Source organism: Neodiprion pinetum, chromosome 3 (assembly GCF_021155775.2).
Source record: "Neodiprion pinetum isolate iyNeoPine1 chromosome 3, iyNeoPine1.2, whole genome shotgun sequence".
Taxonomy (NCBI): Eukaryota; Metazoa; Arthropoda; class Insecta; order Hymenoptera; family Diprionidae; genus Neodiprion; species Neodiprion pinetum.
The window spans coordinates 26,265,835-26,290,672 of NC_060234.1; the positions used below are offsets into that span (position 1 = coordinate 26,265,835).

A 24,838-nucleotide genomic window follows, 5' to 3' on the forward strand; every position below is an offset into this window, starting at 1 on the left:
CTCTCAGCTCCTCTACTTGTCAATCAACGTGATAGAGTCCCGATCCTGACGTGAGATACGTATTAGACAGAAACTATCCGGATTTCGTAAGCCGATACGGAACATCTTTGATGAGAATGTCACGAAAGCTCAATATTATACCTGTATCATAGTAACGTGATTTCAACATTTAGAAGCGATTGCGATGCTATGGCTCGGCAATGATTTGTCAACTTTAGCGTTACAGCTTCTTTCCAATCGTAAGCTGCACCACGCAGCTGATTTGCATCGCTCTTCAACGGCGCAGCCGCTGTCATGTTAATTCGCTATTGCAGGGTTTCGTGTTTTATGCATGCTTTACTTTTCGCTCCTTCGTCGTTCCGCTGCACTCGACACACACACACACACACACACACATGCACACAACCCTTGAAATGCTGATGGGATAACGAAGGTACAGGCTACTCTCTCTCCATCTCGACTGAATAGTCCGCACTTTGAGGTGTCTGACAATCCGTGCGTTAAGAATATAAATTGGATGCATTACTCCGGAATTTATATACCAGGCACCTTGGTGAATATCATCGCATTTAGATACCGCTGCTGCAACGATCTATGAGTCCGGGAATTTCATTAATTTATCGTATCGACCTGCACGCCTCATCTTATACATCGCACAAAGGAATTTGCATGTTGAAACGAGGAGGCGATCGATCGATCCGTCATTACAATGAGAAAATTAATATTTTTCTCAGACAGTGAGAGAAAATCGAGAAAAAGAAAAACACATGTTACAGACTGAATCTAATTGATCTAGAATTCTTTCTAATTATACCAAACTAGACATTTGCTTTTGACGGAAAATGTTTTGCCTTTGGGTAACAGGCGAATATACCTATGCAGGTAAATTTGCAATGTGAACTTCCGTGAAACTTCCAGCCGCGGTATTTGCAGGTTACCGAGAAAAAAAAAAAAATGCAATTGTATATCGCAAACGTTGTAAAATGGTCTGAAAAAGAGTATTTTTCTGTTATTTCTGTCCAGACAAAAAACAAACAAAACGGTAGTGAAATGTTTTGTTTCTTTGCATCGTTGCTGCAGTGCTGCAATGCAGTGCACTGGATAATCGATGAAATCTCGAATACACGGAGATACGCCGTCAGTCTCGTCACTCGATGATCGACGTATTGCGACAAGGCGAAATCGATTTCGGTTCTGGATGAGAATCCGAGGCGAGGTCTGTAATCTGTTCCGATAACAATTCCTATACCTTTCGTGAGAATAATCTATCGGGCCAATGACTCGGGATAGGTAAATGGTGATTGAAAAGGCGATACATACATACACACTCTATCTGCACGTACAGCGTAAGGCACGAAGAGCTATCTCGACTGTCATAATACGCTCGTTCGACAAAGAACGAGCCGCACGGCTATTACTAATTTAGTGCCACTGCACCGTGATCACCTGCCTTGTGTTTAGGACGGAATATCTAATCTCGTGCGCGGTGCTAACTGTGTTTCAATGCGCCATTAAACTACGGTAACACGCATAACGCATCGCGGGGTATCGCGATGCTAATTGGACGTTGTGTCTAATTATCTCGAACGGCGTTGCAAGCGCGTGAACTGTCCACGTTTGTCGCAGCTTGCGATTATAACTTGCAGTGAGGCGGTGAATTTTAGGAGATTCGTTCTATCTGCTTTATTACGGTCGTATTGTATCGTAGATTGAGTATTTATCGAATCATTCTATTCGTAAGCTGCAAGCGTTCCGTTTAAAATAATTACACTGAAAATACTGGAATTGTAAACAAAAGGCGAGAAATGCTCAGGTATCCGTCCTTGCTTTCAAACCGCTTTGAAATTCGTAATAAAACTGGGAGATTCGTTCCATTTCACTCTACAATGGGTTATTCTATTCAGAAAACTATTTTATACCTGACCACGAAACACTTTTTCACTTTGACTACACTGTTTCAGTGACTTTGTAGAAGGTAATATTCGGCGCAAAACAAAGTTACGTAAAGTGAAATCGAACGAATCTACAAGATTTTTTACAATTTTCAAGCGCCTTCCATCGAAACACATCGACATCCAAGCTTTTGTTAATACAGTTGAAATATTTTTTATTTTTGTATGCCTAAAGAAATCTTCGAATACAATAATTATTTAATAAATATATAAGGTACGACTATCGCGTAAGAAAAATAATAAGAAGTAAAAATTTCTAGCCGACTAATCTACCTGTAAGAAGGCTGAATAAAACTTCTCGCATCCCGCAATTCTTATCGATACGTGCAGAATTTTTGCGGTCATTTATTCTCACTCTTATGCGAATTTGGCTCCACATATTGCGCAAACAAACGGCGGGGAAAAAATCGTATATCTCAATCACGTCACGTCAATCCTGGCACCAGACTTTTCCAGATGCCATTGGCACAGATTGGCGCGACCGATGGCGCGGTATAAATTGAATATATATATAGTTATATATCAATATCATATACTTATATATATAAAAAGCTGCACGAAGTTAGTTAAATCGATATTAAATATATTCATCTTTACTCGACCAATTTCGCATTACCAAGTCAAATAAAACGTTCGTCATTTCAATGGAGCGGTTGCGATTATTGATCAAAGGATAGAAGAAATACGAAAGAACGAGGCAAAATTTTTACATATTATACATTGCATGAACGTATTATTACTCGGTGACTTTCCGGAATTTTTTATCCTTCCCTTGGATTCATTACACGACGTTTTTCATTTCACCTCCAAATTATATGTGACCTGATACCGATTTCGCGGGGTATCGAGTAGAAGCTCGTATAATTGTTTACCAGATAAATTGAAATTAGTATTCTGTAGTAACTAAGCGATGCCGCGGTGAGCAACGCTGAACAACACGGAACGCACTACTAATTAAATTTCTGAATATATAACCATTAAATTGGAACTGTACCAGTAATACTGATTTCCTGATTACCCGACTGTATAATGATTCTCTGCATGTACGAACTGTTGCGTTGCAAAATTCTCTGCTTTTCACATTTTTTTTCTATTAACTTACGAATACTGTATACGAGGAATGTCGGTACCCAATAGCTGTAATTCGGATAATTAACCGACGCGACGGACATATCGACGCGTTGAACATAGGCATAATTGCTAGTTGATAGGCCAGCTGTAATTGATACATCATTCGATAAAAGGTATAATTGAGCAATGCATTCCGTCGGCGTAAAGAAAACCATATTGAAGTCAGTAGAGAAATTTTACGCGTCGGAGTGTCGAGAAAAAAAAAAAATCTAGTACGCGAAATATACAGTGTATGCAACAATTATAAAAAAAGATATTTTCATATTGATTAACGAAAAAAATTACAAAGTTTTCGAATATTTTATTCGTTCTCCGCAATCAATGATTACGATTTTAGTACAAAATTCAACTTTATCAACGTCAGCCGCATTTGGTCAGACATTTATAATACAATTTCCGGAAAACGGTTTTATTTCGTAACTTCCACAGAGTCATTCAGCGGGATATCCACGAGAGATGAAAGAGATACAAGAAAGAAAAATAGTGAGTACTGATTCACTTTATCGCATTATACCCACGCAGAATAGTTATAGATGTGACTAAATTCGTAAATTACAATAATAGAGATTTAACTTGTTCAAAACCATTCCATCTATCGATTTATTCAAACCATACGTACACATATGTATACATACATGTATGTATACATATACGCACACACATGTATGTATATTCACCGTCGCAGGCAGTGAAATTTATTAGTTTCATCAAAATATAACAGCTGCAATGTCATCCTGCTGCCGGTCTTGCCGCATGACTGGATATAACTATATTTTCGCTTTATTGGAGCACCATCGCCTTTTGAAATATTTTTTCCAGTCTATTTTTGAAGGGTTTTCAAAATTATCTGGTGATTTTACGTCGGAATTTTTTTTTTCTTACTCTCTATCATTTCAGTTCTAGTTTTATGATATTCTTTTTATACGGCGGATATTTGAGTGGTAGCGAAATAGAGTAAAAGAATAATATAAAAGGTGAAAATAATACTTTGGCGGAGTGATATTTCTATACGAAAAAACATTTCATTGATCTGGATTTTACGTATCATCCGTATTCGAATATTTAGCAGTTTTTGGCAGTCGATAGTCGGTGCTGCTGCAGCATGCCTCTGCATTTGCTGTTATACCTCAAATGTGAATCAAACTTTGCGAGTCAAGCGTTTTATAGATCTCGTGCCAGATACAGTAAAAAGTACAGATTTTTCAAGGAAAAATCCGCCGCAAATTAGCGCGAAAGATGATCTCGCACAATTTTGCTTCACATCGGTCGTAAAAAAACTAAGCAATAATTGGCAAGAGTGAACTTGAAGTCGCTGACAAAAGCTTCCGTAACAAGTTTATTACCTAAATGTTAAAAACCAAAGCTCGTTTTGATTTTCCATAATTCTTTTCTCCAGCATGCCTGTCATAACTTGCCAGTTGACTGCCGGCTCGTTATCAACGAATCAACTCAAAAAGCTGCAAAGCGGTAATTGTCAGAGGCTCAGAACGATAATGAAACGAAAACAGAAAGAGGAAAGTACTTAGGGGGTGTGAGTGAATCGAAGCTCATTTATCACTCTCGTTTTTCATCCCAAGCATAAACTGTTTAATTTCGAGTACGCTGCCTACCTCGGTCATCAAGCCTCTAATTCCATTTCCAAAAACCTAATTGCACCCCGTTTCTTGCTTTTCCTCGTGCCTTTCGACCGCCTTCCAATTATCACTACACCTACCGATTCTAGATTACATCCGGATGTCGGATGTATACCACTCCGAGCCCCGTGTAATTAGCTCGGTATCGAAGCTTTCGGGACGAGGAACATGATTGGGTACTTTTTCCCACGCTTCTTACCCTCCCGTTTCTTCTTCTTTCTCCGGCACGGATCATTACGTCTCTGATAACTCACGACGAACTTTCCCGGAATTTTTCAATACCTTTGTATAACACAAAATTTCTTTCCCGATGTCTTATACACGCAGAAATGAGTTGACCTCAATATTCTTTCTATAAACCCTGGCCGCAATCCGAAAATAAAAGCAATTTATATTGATTGCACCGTAAGCTGTACATGTAATACAATATATTTGAGGCTTGCAGAAAATCGTCGCGATTTCTGTCAAGAGTACATATTTTATTCGTTCGATGTGAAACGTCATTGTATTTAACGATATTGCGCCGCCGGGCTGTAGAGACTTTATCCAATACTGCAAACCTGCTGAAGTTTCAACAGTTTCAAAAGCTCGGGTTTAGAAGTATATGTACTGTACGATACATGCACGTAGCCAAGTCGTCTCAGACAAACCAGTCAAGGAGTTGAATAAGTTACAAATTGGTACTTAGGTTATATCCATTAATTTCTACGATATTATCTGCTTTGCTATTATATCCTGATACTCGTAATATTATTATACACTTGCTGGAGTATATTTTTCTTCCAATTAAGGAATGAGTTAGCGAAGTCGACTTTTGAAAACAGCACGGGTTTAATATCAACGAAATTTTTACATTCTTTCACGTTATGCAGCCCAAATGTGACAGGTTTTTATATCAAGCAAATTATCAGATTAATGATAATTTCATTCACAGGCTTTGGATTAAAAATGACCAGAGCTTCTTTTCTAAGTATAAATTTGGCACCCAAAGATCTAAATATTCGTCACTTACTGATTCGCTACTTTGCAACAAATTCTTTTAGAACTACGATACGAAGTACGTTTTCTAAGAAGAATATTTGAGCTGGAAAAATTTTCACATACGAAACGAAACTTTGGTAAATTAATATTCACACAAGATAGTTAACGTCGCGCAACGAATATCGAAAGTAAAAATGATAAACATATCAAGTTACATCGCTCGCGGTGTATATTGAAAGAAAGGGACTCGTTGACTGCATCGCAGCTCCACGTCTCAATTTTCGTCCAAACGATAAAGCGAAAACTTTCGAGCGCCATTTGCCGTTAAATGGTAGGAAAAATGACTTCTAGTCTATCGGTTATTTCCGAGCCAAGAGTTCGGGATGTGTTATTTTGTAGTGAGAGTGACGTTGAACGAAACTAAGTTTCAGTTTTTTCAATACGCCTACCTTAACCGAGCTCAAATGAATAGCTGAGCCGTTTCAAAAAATCAGGGCAAAATGGAATGGAACATAAATTAACCGTAGCGTCTGATAAAGGGATTTATGTAATAAAAGGCGCAAAGGTTGTTCGGCGAAAAAACTCGCAGCACATATTCAGCGAGCTTTTGTGCCTTGATGAAAGATATAACCTACCTGCTGAACTATGAAGCCAGGTAAAGTTTACTTAGGGTACCTTGTTAGCCTTCGAGCTGTACACAGAGCCAGCTCTCAAGTTGAGAGAGTACTTTCTATTCTCATCACGCGAGCTGAGTGAAACTCTGCACGTTTAATTATGCTCTCGATATTAATAGAACCTTATTACGAGAGAATGGCGGAGCTATTTTTAAATTAAGATTGGACTTGAGGCGTCGGTGCGTCATTAAACTATGTTTCAAATCCCGGTTTGTCACTCTTCGCGTAGCGTGTAAAACGAATTTTCGATAATATGACTGCACGGATGTGGTGATTCGGGACGAAATGGCCCGTAGAATTTCGGCCATTTCATATTCACGTATAACAGGGGCTAATTAATATTAACTTCGGAGCTGATGCGTTGGAAGAACGCTGTTCGATTAGAGAACATCGCCTTACAAGCAACAAGTAGATCCTCTTGTATGAATCGTATCAAAGCGACGAGACATCAGGATTAAGGATATTCTGCTAACCAACTTTCGTGCTGACATTTTCTTCAACAAAATTGGGAATTCGATGTATCGCTAGGATCTTGGGGTAACTGTTCTCTAAACATATTGTAACAATAACGTGATTGGTATTTTTTACCTACGTTCAAAAACTCTGTACCTATATCCATGCACGTTGATTCGTAATTTTTCCATTGGTCTGTAGTTTCAGCGAATACTGCTGTTCTAACTTCAGAGCTTTTGCGTATAATATTATCGACATGCACAGGCAGCGTTACACGAAAATACATAAATTTCCGACGTGGCACTACATTGTCGATAAAAAAGTTTTGTTTCTACTACTTGATTTGAAAGAAAACAATAAATAATAACAATAATGACGAGGACAATGGTTCTTTTCATACTAGAAAGAATGCGTCGATCGTTCTTTTAAGAAGAGAAAATGAGTAAAAAATATACTGCCAATAATATGCACTGCATTCCAACTGATATGTATTTGTATATTTTATTACCTCCCAGGGTTTTCGTCCGATGCTTGCAATCTTAAACAATTAATCTTGCATTGTAGACGAATTTTTGTAAAACGCACTTGAGGATGCGTCGCATGTACAGTCTGGTTAAAAATGCGTCGTAAGAACGGGGTAAAAAATTTTATGAAATTTCAGCAATGTTGAAGTTAGCTGAATAGAAGTCAAATGAAACAGTTATTCAATCAAAAGGACAAAGTATTAGAAACTAGAAATTTTGATTGAAACAACCCATTAATTAATAATTCCAGAGGAATCGCGTTATAACGCCATTTTTATAAACCCAAAAGCATGTAATTCTTCATTCCATTTTCACAAATCAGTCGTGTTGATCGTAGTTACATTCTTTACAAATCATAAAAATAATGAATACAATTTCGAATGACAATGGTTGGATCGTTTGTAATTCCACGCATTCGATATTCTACGTTATTCTTTTTTTTTTTATCAACTGACAAGCTTGAGGAAAAATGTAAATAGTTTGTAAAGAATTGACGTACGTATTTATCGAAATTGGACGAACGATGGCTCTCGTTATTAATAATTATTGTATAATTTCTTTTAGCAGCCTCGCTTTAAAAGGTTGAAACGTTACAATTGAAAACGAAGCTTTCACGTTTTTTCAATGAACTTCAAACCAATCATTAATCGATCCAATAACTTTAAAATAAGATCAAGAAAAGCTATCAATACATCAATAATTATGTTTGTTCACTTCATAATACTGGTTTCTATATATATTTTCCGTATTGAGAGCATATGTATCTGTATACATTCAAGATCAACTCAATTAACTTGAGTTAAGCTCTTTGAGCTTTAAATGCCAATTGTTTGATGGTATTTTTTCATTTTGTCAACATTTCAACCCCTTTCAAGTGATGCAGCTTCAATTTGTTTTGTGAACATTTCGTCGAACATCGTAAATTATCAACATGACTAATTCCATTCTGTTTCCGTACTAATGAATGCTGCAGTGATTCTTTTTAATCTCCCGCGCGAAAGAGCTCACGCGCTGTACAGAATACCGTCATGGCTCATAATACGTCAAAGCTTCATTAAATCCTGTATAAAAAATTCTCCCGGATTAATCTTCACCTCAAATAAGAATGAAAATATATTTTGTACAACATGATCCATCGAGCCTTGGAAACTTTTTTTATTATTCAGCACAACGCAACGGTTGATTGTATAAAAAGGAGAGGGAAGAAATGTAGAGAAAAGTTTTCTCATATTTCCATCGAAAAAACAAATTTCCAAATAATCCGATATTGTAGGTATATTATAGCCGACTCGTTACCCCGTAGTATTTGCATTTTTGCATTTCGTCGAATAATTTCCCCGAGCAAAGTTAATTGCGATGCTAACGACGAACCGACGATACGAAACAGTCTGCTCAACAGTTTTTACCAACCTGGAGGTTCTTGTTGTTCTTCAAAATCTTTTCCAGCGGCAGCTGCTCCCTCACGTAATGCAACTTCAATATTTCCAGCATTCGTTTCTTGTCCTGGCGAATGTGCTGCAAGCTCGAATCCTCCCATGCCGCATTGCTGGGTGCGAACAACGTAACTTGTCGCTGTCTAGTGATGTCGTTTAGGAAATCTGTTCCGACGTCCATAATTGCTTCGTAAAATTTGTAAACTGGTCCGTCCTCCTTGTCCTGATTAACGATAAAACCTTCGTTATCACTTCGTACAAACGGTCAAACGATTTTCAAATCCAACGTCATTCGCAACAATAATTTTTCACTTGTTGTGATCAAAATCTGCAGTGCAAAGAGGAACTCGAATTTTCATTATTTTTCTTTCGTACAGATGAGAAGAATGAAATTCTTATTATCATCTGTTTCTAAAGATATTCAATTGTTTAAATCGTTAATTGTCGGACAATGAGACTGAAAAAATGTGACGTTCCTTTAATTTTTCTACGTTCAAAGTTTCTTCGTCAATTTTTTTGCGCAAGATGGAAAGCTCGTTCAGAATTTCAACAAAAGTATGCGAATACGAATGACGTCAAATTGTACTAAATTTACGAGGGTTGTATTACATAACATAACGTAAGGTACGGACATGAAAAGAAAACGTAACGTGTATTATTATGTAAAAGAATATTGATTATCTGTATCATATCTATGACTACGAAAAAGATGAAGGTAATAAAAAACATTAACTACACAACGATTTCTGGGTATCGAAAATAATTAAAATAATTTATGTATGGTCGATACGATTACTATATTTTCGATTAAATTGTGTTATAGTAGGGAAAAAATTTGAAGTAAATTCAAGTTGCTAAGTTGCGTTCAGATCGTTGTGCAGAATTGATGATTCGATTTTTTCTTACGGTGCCGAGTCGAGATATGAAATTTAAGTAAAAATATTACAACTATGATTAGATTATTTACAAAAAGATATTATATCACCGGTTTATCAGTAAAACCTGACTGAATTGTCAAGTTATAATGTAATTACGCGTGCAACGCAATTCTAACCAATCATTATTCTCTTATACTCATTATTCGTCTTTCAATTTTTGACGGTTCATTTTCAGAAAAACACTGTGAAGTGCCTAAGCATTGCTTATTGAGCAGTAAATTTTGTACTGATACACCGCGTTTTACAACGCGTTTAATCCGCAATTTGATTAAGCACTGCTGGTTTCGTCTAAATTTGATTTCACGATAATTTCGCAATGATCATAATCCGCATTTATACAAGGGCGTTTATAATGTTGTTAAGTTAAAGAGGTTTGCCGTTCGTGAGAGAAGTTTCGTGAGTTTTGGTGAGTTCCATAAGTACTTACGATGCCCTAAACGACATGCAGAATCCAATAGAGACATGCAAAGCACCACAGAATAATAATATAATATAATATCATTAAATTGATAGAAATATTACACACATAAATATATTTAATATATACTATAATTGATATATATATATATATATATATATATATATATATATATATATATATATATATATATATATATATATATATATGACAATCAAAGAGTTATTCAAATCACAGTTGTTGGTAACTCCTTCCAACAATGAAGTTCTACTCGAATATGACGGGTTTTGAAAATTGAAATTCACCTTATTTTTGTTTCATCACTCTTCAAAATTAAATGCACAGTATTCAAAAACAATTGCATTATAATTAATTGGTAAGCCATTATTTTCATCCTTCAGACAGACACATGGTAAGAAAATAAAAATTTAACCGATCACCTGTTTAGAATAATTTCTTTATCAGTTTTTCACTGACGATTATTTCTAAATCCATTCCAGGCGTATGGAACTTATTGCGTTATTACTTTTTATATTTCACGACATTTTGCACTGTACGAAATTTAATATCGACAGTTGTCAAATTATCACCTGGGCGTGTCTACTCTAAGACATTCTTAACACATGAGAAAAAATGGGATGACGATGAAAAAAAAAAAAAAAAAATACACATTCAAAACCAACCTATTCCTGGAAATAATCAAGTTATTACGATTCGACGTAGTGAAATATACCGTTATTTCCACGTTCAAACTCCGATCGATACATGTATCGATTTTCGAACGACCATCTGGAGTTTGAAGAACTGTAAAAGTGCGGTTAATAGGACTTTTTGGGAATTGTAGAAATTCGTGGCAACTTGTGAGGCGAGAGTGCAAAAATGGTTGTTTATCGAATCGAGTGTAGATCGCGTTGAAACTGAAATGTTTGCCTGACTGCAGGCGATTAACGCGTTGCAACACCGTCGATGATGAACGTTGGGTGGATGAACCGTACGATTTATGGTCGGAGGTAAGCAACGCATCGACGCCGTTATTATGGGGGTGAAAAATATTAATTTTCCATTGTTGAGTTATAGTGTCTGGGTGCAATTTGATAAAGCATGCGGCATACTCACACGACCAATCGTCCATCGTGCATGTTTACTCGGTCCAAGTCACGATAATAATGGCAATTTACACTGCGATCCGTGATGGTTAATTAATCACCGACCAACTGCCGCGAGACATGCTCTGCAACTCCAGAGTTCTTGTCTTCCGTTACGCAAATCCGGATATCCCGTTCAACTGACCGGTGCAACGGCTGCACTGCGTGCGAACTTTGACAAATTACGGAAGTGGACAGGGAAAAAGTTGGGGCAGTAGAACCGCTGGCGATTTTTGGTGATCGGTAAGCCAAACTGACAAGAAAGGTACCCGAGGTATATACCTTGCCGATTTTCCTCGTTCCGTGATATGCTGGAGCAGTACGTCAAAAAAAAACCATCAGACACGTATTTTTTTTTTTTAAACCGTCAATTCGGTCGTTTTAGGACTAAGAATCACGCCTAAAATTTACATGGTGAAAGAAAATAAGGAACGAAACTGGGATCCCTGAGCGTAAAAACAGTATTATCGTTTGTTGATAACGAATAATGTCCGATGAGTTTAGTGAAAAAAATTTTACGTTGTTATAGAGGAATCATGAAAAATCGGTTTTTTGAGTAAACTTTAGGAGTGGTTTTTACCGGCGCTGTGCGATTTAGCCGGCTTAGCCGGTCAAGATAGTTAACCGGGATAAATTAGCTGAAAGTTGGCTGGCTACAACAATTAGCCGACCAAAATAGTTTGCCGGTTACTCAGGAAAAGCGGCGAAAATCAGGTGATCTGTTAATTTCAACCGGCTAAACCTAAATTCAAATTCGAACTTGCAACTGGAATAATTTTCATTATGTTCGCTTCACATAAGACTTTACGTTTCACGGAATGTAAGACATCGGTGGCGTACACCTAGGATCCTTTTTTTTTTGCGATTAAGAAATTTATTTTTTATTTTTATTAAGCAATCGTAGCTCGGCCGTACTTGTCTTTTCTCAATTAATCTTCGACGTTCCAAAATATGTCGCTCCTCTTCAACGTTCGACAAGTTTTAACCCTTAGTAGATAATCTGCGCCCCTTGTGTTTCCCGAACTAAACAGTAGTTACGGTTATTAATTATCGACGTTAAGCTTAAGCAGTCAGAAAATACAAGCACAATTGTCGTTTCAGCTTAACGGATTACGCAAGTTCCATAGCAGCAATGATTCAAATTCGAAGAACCGAGTTCTGGCAGCTTTGCATTCAATATAACTAATTTTTTTGACAGACAATATAAACTGCAAGAATCGGTTTTGATTATGCAACCGAGAAATTTGAATTTAGTATTCTTTCACGACTAATAACATAAGACAAATTTAAAAAAGCTGAAAAAAAAACACATTCGTTATTTTTTCCTACACCTCGCATAATCTCACAATAAAAAATTCCACAAACATTTGATAAAAACGAACCCATCAAGACGACGCTATGTTTCAACGTCCGTTGAAATTTCCTCCTATTTTTTCAAGAAGCTTATTTTAAAATTACTTTGCATAGCCCCAAGCTGCGGGGGAGAATTACGTAGCAACGGCAGGTAGGCAGAGGCACGTGTCGGTTTCAAAGAGATGTTTTTTCTCCCGGACAAAGGCGGTCAAACTCCAGTATAAATGTCAGCTCGCCTTGTCGACCCACCGAAAACGACTCGAATTCCGCGTTTTTCCCAGTGGAATTTACACTATTTTCACAGGTTTCCAGCAAAAGGTGATCGTATACCGCCCGCACAAATTACTCGGCAAATGAAATTCGTTTAATACCCAACCGATGCAGGGCGATGAGCGAACTTTATTGCTCCAGAGCTCGAATTTCCGGTTAACGCGAAACTCGGTGTATCGTAATCTCGGAAAAGAAGCTATCAGTCTCACCGGAGACTTTTTCAAGGCGTGAAAAATTTCACCGGGAACAATATTAGCGGGATTCCGGAGGTCACGAAGCCTCGGGGGTTGTTTGTATCGACTTTGGCCACTCCCGCCTGCCAGGCTGTGTTTGCTTCCGGGGTTTGTTTTTAGAATACTAGGTTAAATTAGTTTACGCAAGTTTGTTAGCAGCGTGAACGCAAAACACGTCTATACTTCGCGAAGCTGGACCTCGGGGCTTCTCGCATTAGAAAATTGCCATTATTACACAAGGACGAAACGAGTCAGATTCGCAGCGATCTAAATCAGCTGAATTTGCAGATAAATCACTAATCATACCAAGAGAAATTTCTTCTTGTTGTTATTCTTACAGTCATTGATTTATTTTCATTTTTAACCATAACCGAAGAATATTCTTCAGCAAGCACAAAATGAAAATGTGTTTTCTACTTCTGATCAGCAAATCTCGTAACTGTTCTTTCCGATTACAGTCACTAATTTTTCTTGAAACCATTGTGATAATTTGATATGGGTGAAACAATAAATTAACTTTAAGGGTTCATTTAACTAATCGAGTGTAGTTGACTAGAGAAGCAAGTTTAATGCCGCAGCAACTAGAAAATGTAGTATTGAAAGCTCTAATCACATTAAACAGTTGCTTGTACCACATTTTCTCAAAATTTCAACAATGGTCAAAACGTTGTGGTACCGATATCCATTTTACTGGAATTATTTTCTATCAACTATAAAAAACGAAATTTTCTCAGTGTACCTTCTACGAGTATCGTTTTACAAAATATGCGAAAATATTTTCACTCGCCAAGAAGAAATCGCCAGGCTATAATCGACGTAGGTTTTTGCCTGATGCTCTTTATTGAAAGTTTCAGTGGGTGCTGGCAGACTTTTTACATCAAATACTGGTCTAGACGAAGAATATAAGAGAGAATCATCGCACTAACAGTCTTTCGTGCAACGAGTAACACTCATGCCATATTAATAAACTGTATCAAATTCAGTCAGTGCACTCAAATTCACAAGAACTACAACTGGCATGCACTTCAAATGCTTACAAATTATCATTCCCATTCACGGCGTTCTTATGCTATATAGATAATATAATTTTTTAAAGAAAAACAATCCACGTTTGCTTACGAAAAGTTCGTCTCTATGTGCAGTCCGTGAATTTTCACATCGGAAATTCCACCAACTATTGTCAATGGAAATTGTAATATATTTTTTCAAACGAATTCACCATACCTGCATTTTTTAGACTCGTGTAACAATTCCAAACTTAAGGAGTGTGGTTAAGTGTGTCTTAAGCCAGAGATTGAAGGGGTATAAATTATTCGTTTCGTTTCACCTTGTTTTTTATTATTTTTTTTTTTTTTTACAACATCCAAAGTTTTGCTAATAATTGATGGAATTTGCCTGAATATTGTGCAATTGAAACGGAACGTTGGCCATCTATTCCGAATGACGGTGGTGGGGGGGGGGATAGGTAAACATTGCATTTTCGTAAGCTTTGATATTCTTAATTTCGAAAGAACGGAATGGCGATGCGTCTCTTGAGGATTTTTTTATATTCTTTTTTAAATAATCTCAAAGCAAGACGACGCGTTGAACGTTTAATTGTAAGTCATTTATACCGATGAACACGTCGGAAGGTAACTTGAAAAAAAAATTCTCACCATTTCACAAACGGTGATTTGTAAGAGGCAAACAACACTTGCGACGCAAGCAGTGCTAATCACATCCATAAAACATGTATACATGTACGAGATAGATAAATAGCGACAGCTCGTAAAACTGTATTATATGAGTCGAGACAAAGATTAAGAGTTGAAAAATTGAAGAATAAGAAAAATGAAAATAGATTAAAAAATACGGTGCTATGACATCGGTTGATATGAGACATGAAGACGAAAGAACGAAGGAAAAAAAAAACAGAAGAAAATGCTGATAGTATGATAAAAGAAGTGATCGAAATGTATAGAAAAAGGCTGCTGCAAAATTACCTTGAAAGACTGCACAGAGAAACCAGAAACCAGGGTTGTCCATAATATAAGAAGCGAACAGAAAAAGAGATAGGGTATAATTGTATTATTATTTGTTCCTCGAAATTAAATTATTCCCACGCATTTCGAGGGTGTTGTACAGTAATAAATGACGTGTACAGGGTTAAATATATACGCTATTATATACAGAGGTTCAAAAATCAATACGGGGAAAAGTGTAAGATCGAACTACATTACGCGTAAAATTGATATGTAATCTCTGTTCAAACAAGGGAGCGTCACGTTCCGTTTTTATGGGGTTGGAATGAGTAAATTTTCAGAAATGGAGAGAAAATGATTATCCGCACTCACGTCGTAGTTGTTTACTGGAAAAATGTTTGCTTTGGATGTTTTAAATTCAGAGATAAAGTACCGGGAACAGAAATGTAAATTCAGGATTTTCAAAACTGATTTAATTCTGCCGATCGATGACGTTGTCGATCGCGTGACTGATTTAATAATAAAATTCATCAAATAATTTACAATCGAGATGTGCTCGTCATCACACAGACACCTCTTTACCGAAAAATAAGAGATCGTGGTAGCTGAAATCGAATCACGAATAGACCTGTAATATCTGTCCACCGTAGCTGCGAGCCGATGGCTAATTGAAACTTTAAATATTATTTTTTTTTTTTGTTCATCTAAAGGATTCAATTTTTCAGAAAATAATTACAACGTGACGGTGCATTTCCACTTCTACGGTTTTTGTCAAAGTTAAATCGTAACGTCGCTCATTTAACCCTCACGCTGCACACCCCAAGGCAAATTGGTTAATATTAGCAAAATAATATGTTGAGTATTAAAAGGAATGGAAAACAAAAATCGGAATTTACAATATTTTGAGATAAAAATCGAACGAGTAACTTTCAAGCCACGGATATTGAAGAAAAAAAATATAGACATACCGCGCGATGAAAAAAGGTTTATTTATTTATTCAAGTGAATAGAGTTGAATTTTTGGCGAAAAAATGGATCCACGATTTTCACGATATTGAATTATTTATCTTGGATCAAATCGAATTATTTTGGATCTTTTTCATAAGGAAATTACGGCGAACATGCCGCGGGGTCATTTTGACCTCGGTGTGCAGGGTGAGGGATAAAAAGTAATTAATTGCTTTATAAATGTGGAATAATTTCTTTGTTAACAAAACGAGTTAACTCACGATTGATAAAATACCGGAATATACCGTTCGCGCGTACTACATAACGTATGAATGAATCCGTAGAAGCACTGCAGGGAGCGATTCTGCAGTAGTACGAGTCAACGAACGGGCAAACACTGCGCGCAAGTATGACAACCACGCCGCACCTTGCGAATCAAAATTACGGTGTGGTTATTCCGGTATTTGTTTTAATTATAAGCCTGCAGGAGCAGCGAGGAGGTTCATTGTGCCTGATTGTTCGGTACTTTCGAATAATGAATATTTATAAACACGTGTACATCGATTATGTGATCACAAGTGACTTGCAAATTTGTGCATGGTCAATCGTGAATACGCGGTGCTTGTACCCGACGCGTATGCAACGCAGTTCGTAGAATTCTATTGCCAAAATTTTCACGCGACACGCGTACGTCGTATATTAAACGCAGTAAAAATATTTCACCAAATATTTTACCCGCGGCATGAAAGTTTGTACAAAAATCGACATTTTACAGTCAATCAAAATTAGCGGAATTATTTTTTTGTTTCCAAATTGCGGTGAGTTTCAGTAGAACGTGGTGAGTGGGTTTTTTTCGTTATTTAAAATTTGATTGATCGTCACAGTAACCAATCACTCTTGCGATAGTTCATTACGAGGCACTGATTGCGCTAATTTTCATACCAACGCGCGAGGTTTCGTTCAAGATATGCAAAAAATTTGAGAAAGAATTTGGAATTAGGTAGGCTATGCTTCCTAATCTTCCTATTCTGTTGAGGCTGAGATACCCGCTATAATTTCTAATTAATTTCGCTTCAATTCCGCGACGCTAATACCCTGGCGGCATTAGCAAACTTTTCTCACTATCTCCGCTCGGATTCTGGTGGGTATATATAAATGGTTACAAAATACAACTGGCTTCCAGACAAGATGGAGTACGGTAAAAGTAAAGGGGCGCTGCAGGGCTCTCAGCGCTTCTATTATTTTCAAGCTTCGAAATTTCCGAAATTCACGGATCAAGGTTCAAAACAGGTGGACAATTAGTAATTTTGAACCGTAATTTAGACATTAGAAATTAGGGCAGCGCATTTTCAATACGCAACAAAGCACTCTCGTTATGTAAAATCGATGTACACGAGATCACAACTAATTACAAATGGATTGCGTTCGGGGTTTCGATGAGTTGATTATAAGCAAACTACTTGATCTGGGGTAAAATTGCCGACAAACAAGGTAATTATACGTAGGTATATGTGTATTGTATGCGTGATAAAGATGTGGAAGAATAAAACTTTTTCATTATCAAGTAACTACGAGATTCGATAGCCTACTTAAATTTGTGTTTAATTTGAATGAGTAAATTGACGTATGAAGAATCGTCTTCTACAAGGTGTTAAATTTTTCAACCGCGTGAAATTAAGAACAGAGCTTTGGCGTGTAAAGCGACAAGGGTATTGGATCGTTGCGTTCATCAGAAAGTAAACTCGAAATCTTACGCTATTGTTTTTTAAATTCCACGCGGTTGTAAAAAATCACGTATGTAGGTGGGTGAATATAATATATATCTCTACATTGGTTATACACTGACAAGTGGAATTCCGTGAAAGGTGTTGTAAATTTAGTGGGTGAAGCACGTGGCGAAGAGAGCTCGGTAAATAAGTTGAAATTCAACGAAAAGGTGTGTTACGTAGGTATACATATATGCATATAATATATATATATATGTATGTATGTAAGAGGTTGAAAAGGTGTGTATACGTATTGCAGATAGGTGTAGGCTGATGGAGTTTATAGACATGTAGTTACGTAGGCGAACAGATATAGACAGAGAGACAGAGAGACAGAGATCTGCAGTGATATACACAAGAGGCGGTGCATTGACGGCAGAACACAATTAACTGTGCTCTCCTACACAAAAATGCTGTCTTCCATTTTTGCTGTTCATTTATTATCACCTGTTAAATGAGAAAGGGACCTGAAATCAACGAATTAGTCAAATTCACAGTGAAGAGAACCGGCGCCGATGCAAAATTCTGGTTAATCATCACTCATGCTTTATCAGTTCTGTTCACTGCGATTATATGCGGAATATCAGCTTTCACAAATTCACAAAACACAGACAAGTGGACACGTGAGGCACGACACTTTGGCGACTAAGTAACCAATCAATCGTATTAACACTCCCGTCTCTCTCGTTGTAAAGGCGGCCGTTAAATTGCGTGCCAAGTATATTAAACAGTTGTAATAGTTGACGAACGATTTGCTGCCGGTAATTTTATTGTACGGAAGGCGCTTGTATTTCTGCAGAATTGATTACTTGATCGACAAACGTCGTTGAGGAGTGGTGCACACAAAAGGCGACAAGTGCCGAAGATCTTATGTAGATTGTATAATAAGGTACACGAAGAGTAACGTTTTGAAAATTAATGTAAACAATTTTTACGTATCAATTAAGATGTGAGTTGTTATCGCCCGATTTCACGTTCGTTCCAGTCGGGTATAAAATATATACATACATATACGTAGGCACATGAAATGCGGAATAATGAAATGGGATTTTTCACGTCAGCACAATACGGGTTTGGTAACATTGAATAAAACGCAAAGGACGAGTCAGCGTTGAATTTGATTGTTCGTGTTCTCATCGGGGAATTGATATATTTGTAAAAGTTTTGGGTAAAGTCAGAGATCTTTGTCGAAGAATCGCAGTAAAAAGTTTGACCTCTTCAAAACTCGATCTAAAGAATACTCAAAATTATAAGTAAGTATACATCAGGGTTTGCGTAGGTATAAAACGAACGAAACTCAACGTAATAAAAAGATTTGTTTGTTACAATGGATGCAGATAACTTTTCTCTCAAGTTCCCTACGGATATTAACGTCTGATATCGATTTTCCCAATCGAGTAAAAGATTGTTCCAGCCTTCCTGCACGCGCGTTTTTGTTACTAAAAGCATGACTGGTATCAAACCAGGCTAAAGAGCAAGAGGAAGATCGGTGATAGAGATGGGATGGAGGTAAAAAGCTGTGAGAGAATCAGCGAGACGGAACAATAAAAGGAGTGAGGAAGAAAAAGCGAGAACAAAAATTGACACGGAGTGAAACAGCGGGGAGGAGCTCCGAGAGGAGATTGTTTGAATTGTTTCAAAACTGAATTCATCCTTTGAGCGGCGTTCGGTACTCGAGGCAGAAAAGCCGCCGGCGATGGTGGTGAAACTTTTAAAATTTAAATACTTCCAAGCCACGGCGAAACGAGTCTGCCAAATGCGCGAGCAGCTTTTTAAACGCACAACACTGAAAGTTGATGGTGTAGTTTTCACGTACAATTCCTCCTCGGATCTCTTCCTTCAGTTCCATGACGACACTTCGTATACCCAGGATTTTCGTTTTTATGATTCTGCGGGCAGTCGTATGATTTCCGAATTTTTGTATTACGTCAACACTGAATCGTACAACCATTCAAAAACGTGAACAATAAAATTATTTTGAGCCTTGCACCGCGCTCCGGGGTGAAAAGAACCCCACGGTATGTTGACCGTAATTTCCGTATGAAAAACATCCGATATAATCTCATTCGATCCAAGATAAATAATGAAATATCGTAAAAATTGTTCACTCATTCACTTACTAAAAATTCAGAATCACTCACTCAAATAAATAGGTTTTTTTCATCGCGCAGTATCTCCGTATTTTTTCTTTTTCCTAAATATCTGTGTCTTGAGAATTAGTCAATTTTCAGCTCAAAATATTGAAAATTCAGCAAATTATGTTTTTCTGAGTAGAATGATCTGTTTTACGGTATTTTGTTACGTTACGAATTATTTCTTCATATTTAAAATTTTATTTTGGCAAAAACAACTAATTTGCTGTGAGATATAGCTAAAGAGTATCCCAGAATTACGTCAACTAATTTCGATCGATATCTACGTTTCTACGCAATGATTTTTGACTTGGATGTTGCAAATTTAAACGACGAAGAATGGAAATGCGAATATTGCATCACCTAGCAATTATGTCTCCGAGTAGTCGAAGATGTTGAAGGATTACCCGGAGCACTAGCGGTGCTGAAAGTGAAGTATGATAAAACTAATGCCATGAGTTAAAACTTCTGTGTTCGAGTAGGTTGCAAGCCGGAAACTCGAAGAGTGCATAAAATCAGGTTTACGGCTCAGTTACGCGTAGAAGAAAATCAAGTTACGATGAATGAGGTTAATGAGAGGCATTATACTACTAGAGCCACTAACCACGTCCCTCCAGCTCTTTCTCGCGCACTAGTTTTCACTACAGAAATCCTGCCCGGGACGAAGTAGTAAAACGTACCTGAGCCAAGCCCCGGATGATTAAAATCATTATTGCACGTACAACTTCCAACTAGCTGCACCCGTTTGTACGGATACCCGTTAAAGATTCAATACGTTCATTTGTGCACATGTCGAACAAAATTAGCGGTTGAAACAATATTCGTGAAAAAATATCGAGCAACGTTATTAAACCGAACTTCACGATCGTTTCTGTTTGTTGTCCAAGTATATTTTGCATTTTATAATCGCGCGAGTTTCGTATGCCACTTGAGACTATTTCTCTACTATTACCTGCTGCCTCGAGCTTACAATTAGTTCACAATATTAAAACAAAACTATAATACGTATACTTCACTACAATTGAGAATATGCTATAATCTAATGACTTTTTCCAATCTTGAAATGCATCAATTACTGCCGGTTTTAGTATCCCGTCGTACACGTATAATTTGGTAATAGTCTAACGCTGTATCTGATATTTCAAATTTTCGAATCGTTTACAAAAATTGTTCTACCGTAGTCCAGAGTGGATAATTTTGTTCGATTTTCACACAACCACTTTTCACAGTGTAAATACGTGATCTTTATCGCGAACAACCGTTGGAACGTTGGATGCTTCCAGTTCCATAGATTCGATTTGTCACGGGAACAGAGGTATACCTGTGTTTTATTATCCCGAAACCGATAAAAGAAAGTCCCCTGCAAAGAAAATATCAATCAAGTAGTCGTCGCGGCGGAGGGACGACACCGCGACTAATTCTCAGATACCCCAAGTGTCACCGCAGATGTCCAAGTGGCTGGAGAAGGTTCGGAACCGCGGTATTCGTTCGGCCAGGAAAACTCCGGCTCCTCTCAGGACTCCGAGGACTCGAAGGACTCGGCTGCTCCGGCCAGAAGGGCACTCCATTAACCCAATATAACCCTAACTCGTTGGTCCATAGCTCTCATCCGCCCCCTACCTCCTGTCGGCGAACAACTTCTAGGAACACCCGTGCGAAGTTGGGTCTAAAAGCTTTCATAGGTATCAAACAGGCCCAGGGAAAACGCTCTTGACAATAAGGAGCCATCATTTTCTACGAGGGACTTTCTCCCTGCAGGCTCAAAGCGCGTCAAACTTGCTCGGCAAGAGTGCTGCTGGTCTTGGGAATGCGGAAAAGGTGCGAGTTGAGATAACTCGGATCAGATTCTCACAACTTTGAGTACTTGCGCTATTTTACGGAGTTTCGAAAAGGTCAGCTTAAGTCTGTGATTCGTTGATCGTGAATTCTGCGAGTTGTGTCGACAGGAAATCGGATCAGAGGAGTATATAGTTGGACGGACATTCTGCTAAGGGTTCGATTCCAATAAACGATGGGGTAGATTTCGGATGGATGAGATGCGCTCTGTGATTAAAACGATCGGAGAGAATAATTTGAAGTTAGTCAACGCATCTATTAGTAGGAAATATTGATTAGTCTCATACCTGAAGAAACTGCGTAACCGTCGTGTCGACGACCATCAAAGGTCGCTGAATCAGGTGGACGACTCCGTTCTTTACTGGAATATTTGCCTTTACGATTTCGGCCAGGACGACTCCGGTTGCATGGGTGTTGTCCCCAACCAATGTGTTCGACTTGATGTAGGCTGAAATGTTTGCCAATTAGCGTTGCCCAACAATAAGTAATGGTCTTGTGTTGCTCTGTTTCAAGTTCCTGAGATTATCTGTACGAAACGTGAATATGCAGACATAGAATGAAACGTTCGACGCTTGAAAAACTTGGGAATGAGATAAAATCACTTGAATTTCACCATCTCTGAATATTAATCACGTGAACCGTTCCCTGAATTTTCAAACATCAAGTGATCAACACAATTGTGTGGAAAAGACGCTTCCGTCGGATGAGCTGTTAACTTTTCGATCTTCCAAAAATTTTTTTCGCCATTAATTTCAGTCCGCAAAGTTTGGAAACTTGGATAAATTTCTCAAAGCAAGGTGGTTTCACCTCAACCGCAACTTTGAAGAACAACGTCTCGCAGATCCTGACTTTGACAATATATAAAATCTTACTTCAAAGGGTAATCAACTGCAGCTGCAGTAACAAGCATCTTTGAAAAATAGCTTTGACATATTCTGGTTTAACTCAAGCTTACAATCCTTTTCAAAGTTTTCCAAACTGTCTAACACAGATCATATTTTATGTCGCATCTATTCCTTTGACTTTACAACGAGTTTCGCATTTCAGTCGTTGACATCATAATATTGCCCCACACAAAGGTGCTTCCGATTATAATTCGATGAGTTCAGAGACTTTGGAATGGAGTTGGGAATTAAGTATTTGCAGTCACGTCTTGTTCATCTTTTAAAAAAGTGTGTCTAACTATGATTACGTACTTCTTGTATCCTTGCCGTCATTTTCGGTGAGGAAACTGACGGTGACTTTTATGTTGTCAGTGAAGGCGAGCGTCTTGTAGTCCTTATCGTTCGGAGTAGGCGCTGTGAAGAGCGCGTGACCAGAGATTACATGACCGTCGATAACTTTCTGGTCGATTTTACCAGATCGAGTAGCCGGCTGAAATAATAAATTCAATTTCTATCAGTTGATACTAAGAATAAAGCTTAGACCCTAGAAGTAAGTTTAAGGGAGGCTCAGTTTTTGCAACTTTTTTTTTCAAACGGTAGCCGTTTGCAACCCCGCCCTTAAGAAATATGCCTGAATATATATTCTGAGCCTGAAAATCGTAGCAAAGCCGAAAAGCCGAGAATATATGGAAAGCTTCCAGATGCCGTCATTTTTCCTTTGTACATAACAAAGAACTGAAGGTATAAGCTTGGAAAAAATTTAAGGACCCACTCGTCGTACAAGAAAATCGTGACTTGGTTTGGTGACAAAGTGGGAATATTACCGAGCGCAATGTTTATCTCTTTGCAGATCAAAAACAGATGTGTGTAAATATTTGAGGACAAAAAGGCAATTTCAATTTGGTATTCCTTGTGCCTAAGCGAATGAACAATTCGACGAAAATAAGCTTGCCTGCCGTTTAATTTTCTCATTCGCTAAGTCCGTTGCATCTTGCACGAATCAGAGTCAAATATACGTATTTAACTGTAGCCAACATCTGAAGGAAACGCTGCCGCTCAACAAACATTTTGTGAACTTTCATCCCTCTAGCTATACGAACAAATGTTTGATCATCCCGACTGAAACGACAATATATATTAATTATACACTGACTTGCCACTTATATTTCTGGTTCGCGTACAACTCCGAGAACTTTGTTGACGGAACAAATGACGCGACGAGAGGAACGAATCTTCCTACTCGCTATCGTCACGGTAAAGCTACGCTGATATTAGGAAAAGACGAAGACTCGTTTTATTTTCTTTAGGAAACTGCAACCCTTTTCCAATTGAGCACTGTCAGACCTACTGCACGGTAAGACTTTGAAATTAATATTAAACTAGCTGTAAAAACTAGGTCGGATGCCTAGTGCAGCTGGTTTTTGTGCTCGTGCGCTCGCTTACTCGTTGTCAGTGTTTTACCAGATGATACGAAATTAATGAGATACCTCACGCCCTCACTGCTCACTGCACTGCGCAAGAACTACGGAGCGCTGGTTCTGGAGGGCGAAATTAACCAGGTAATGGACCTGGAGCGCAGGAACTACGGAGCGCGAGTCCTGGAAGTCCAGTTTCTCCAGGTAGAGGACCTGGAGCGCAGAAACTACGGAGCGCGAGTCCGGGAAGACGAGATCCACCAGGCGGAGGACCTGGACAGCCATAACTACAGAAAATTAGTCCTGAAGGTCAACAGTCACCAGGTCGAGGATCTGGACAGCCAGAACTACGGAGTGCTTGTCCCTGAAGTAGAGTTTCACCAGGTCAAGGACCTGGAGCGCAGGAACCACGGATCGCTTGTCCCTGAAGTCCAGTTTCTCCAGGTAGAGGACCTTGAGCGCAAAATCTACCGAGCGCTTGTCCCGGAAGTCGAGTTTCACCAGATAGCGGATCTGGAGCGTAGAAACTACGGGGCGCTTGTTCTGGAAGTCGAGTTGTACCAGGAAGCGGACCCGGAGCGCGATTCTCAAACGTCCGCTCTACTGCGCGGTTGTTTCCAGACTGAGGAATTCGGCTAGCTGATTAGGTACTATAGATCGAAGACGTCGGAGAGAAAAAAATTTTGGGTGACGTCACTTACTGAACATCCGACATCCGAAAATCCAAAATTTGGTTTCGAACTTTAATACTATGTAT

General features: G+C 38.2%; 2 protein-coding genes across 6 annotated transcripts in view; one reads left to right on the plus strand and one right to left on the minus strand.

The window, feature by feature from the left end:
• The window catches only part of Fas1 (fasciclin 1), a 224,839-nt gene that overhangs the window by 18,530 nt on the left and 181,471 nt on the right, over positions 1-24,838 (minus strand). For 2 of the 5 annotated variants that reach the window (XM_069134648.1, XM_069134647.1), the window contains exons 6-9: positions 22,979-23,156; positions 22,076-22,230; positions 8,760-9,026; positions 7,334-7,363 (exon numbers count right to left, since the gene is read on the minus strand). In XM_069134648.1, the coding sequence (XP_068990749.1) occupies positions 7,334-7,363; positions 8,760-9,026; positions 22,076-22,230; positions 22,979-23,156 (630 nt within the window). Of the gene's footprint in view, positions 1-7,333; positions 7,364-8,759; positions 9,027-22,069; positions 22,231-22,978; positions 23,157-24,838 lie in introns of all 5 variants that reach the window. The other 3 variants (XM_069134650.1, XM_069134649.1, XM_046618092.2) reach the window with 2 other exon arrangements.
• Orc3 (origin recognition complex subunit 3) overlaps positions 3,263-24,838 on the plus strand; it is a 57,327-nt gene continuing 35,751 nt past the window's right edge. The window contains exon 1 of the mRNA XM_046618098.2: positions 3,263-3,566. Coding sequence (XP_046474054.1) covers positions 3,540-3,566 — 27 coding nt within the window. The 5' untranslated portion in view covers positions 3,263-3,539. The remainder of the gene's footprint in view (positions 3,567-24,838) is intronic.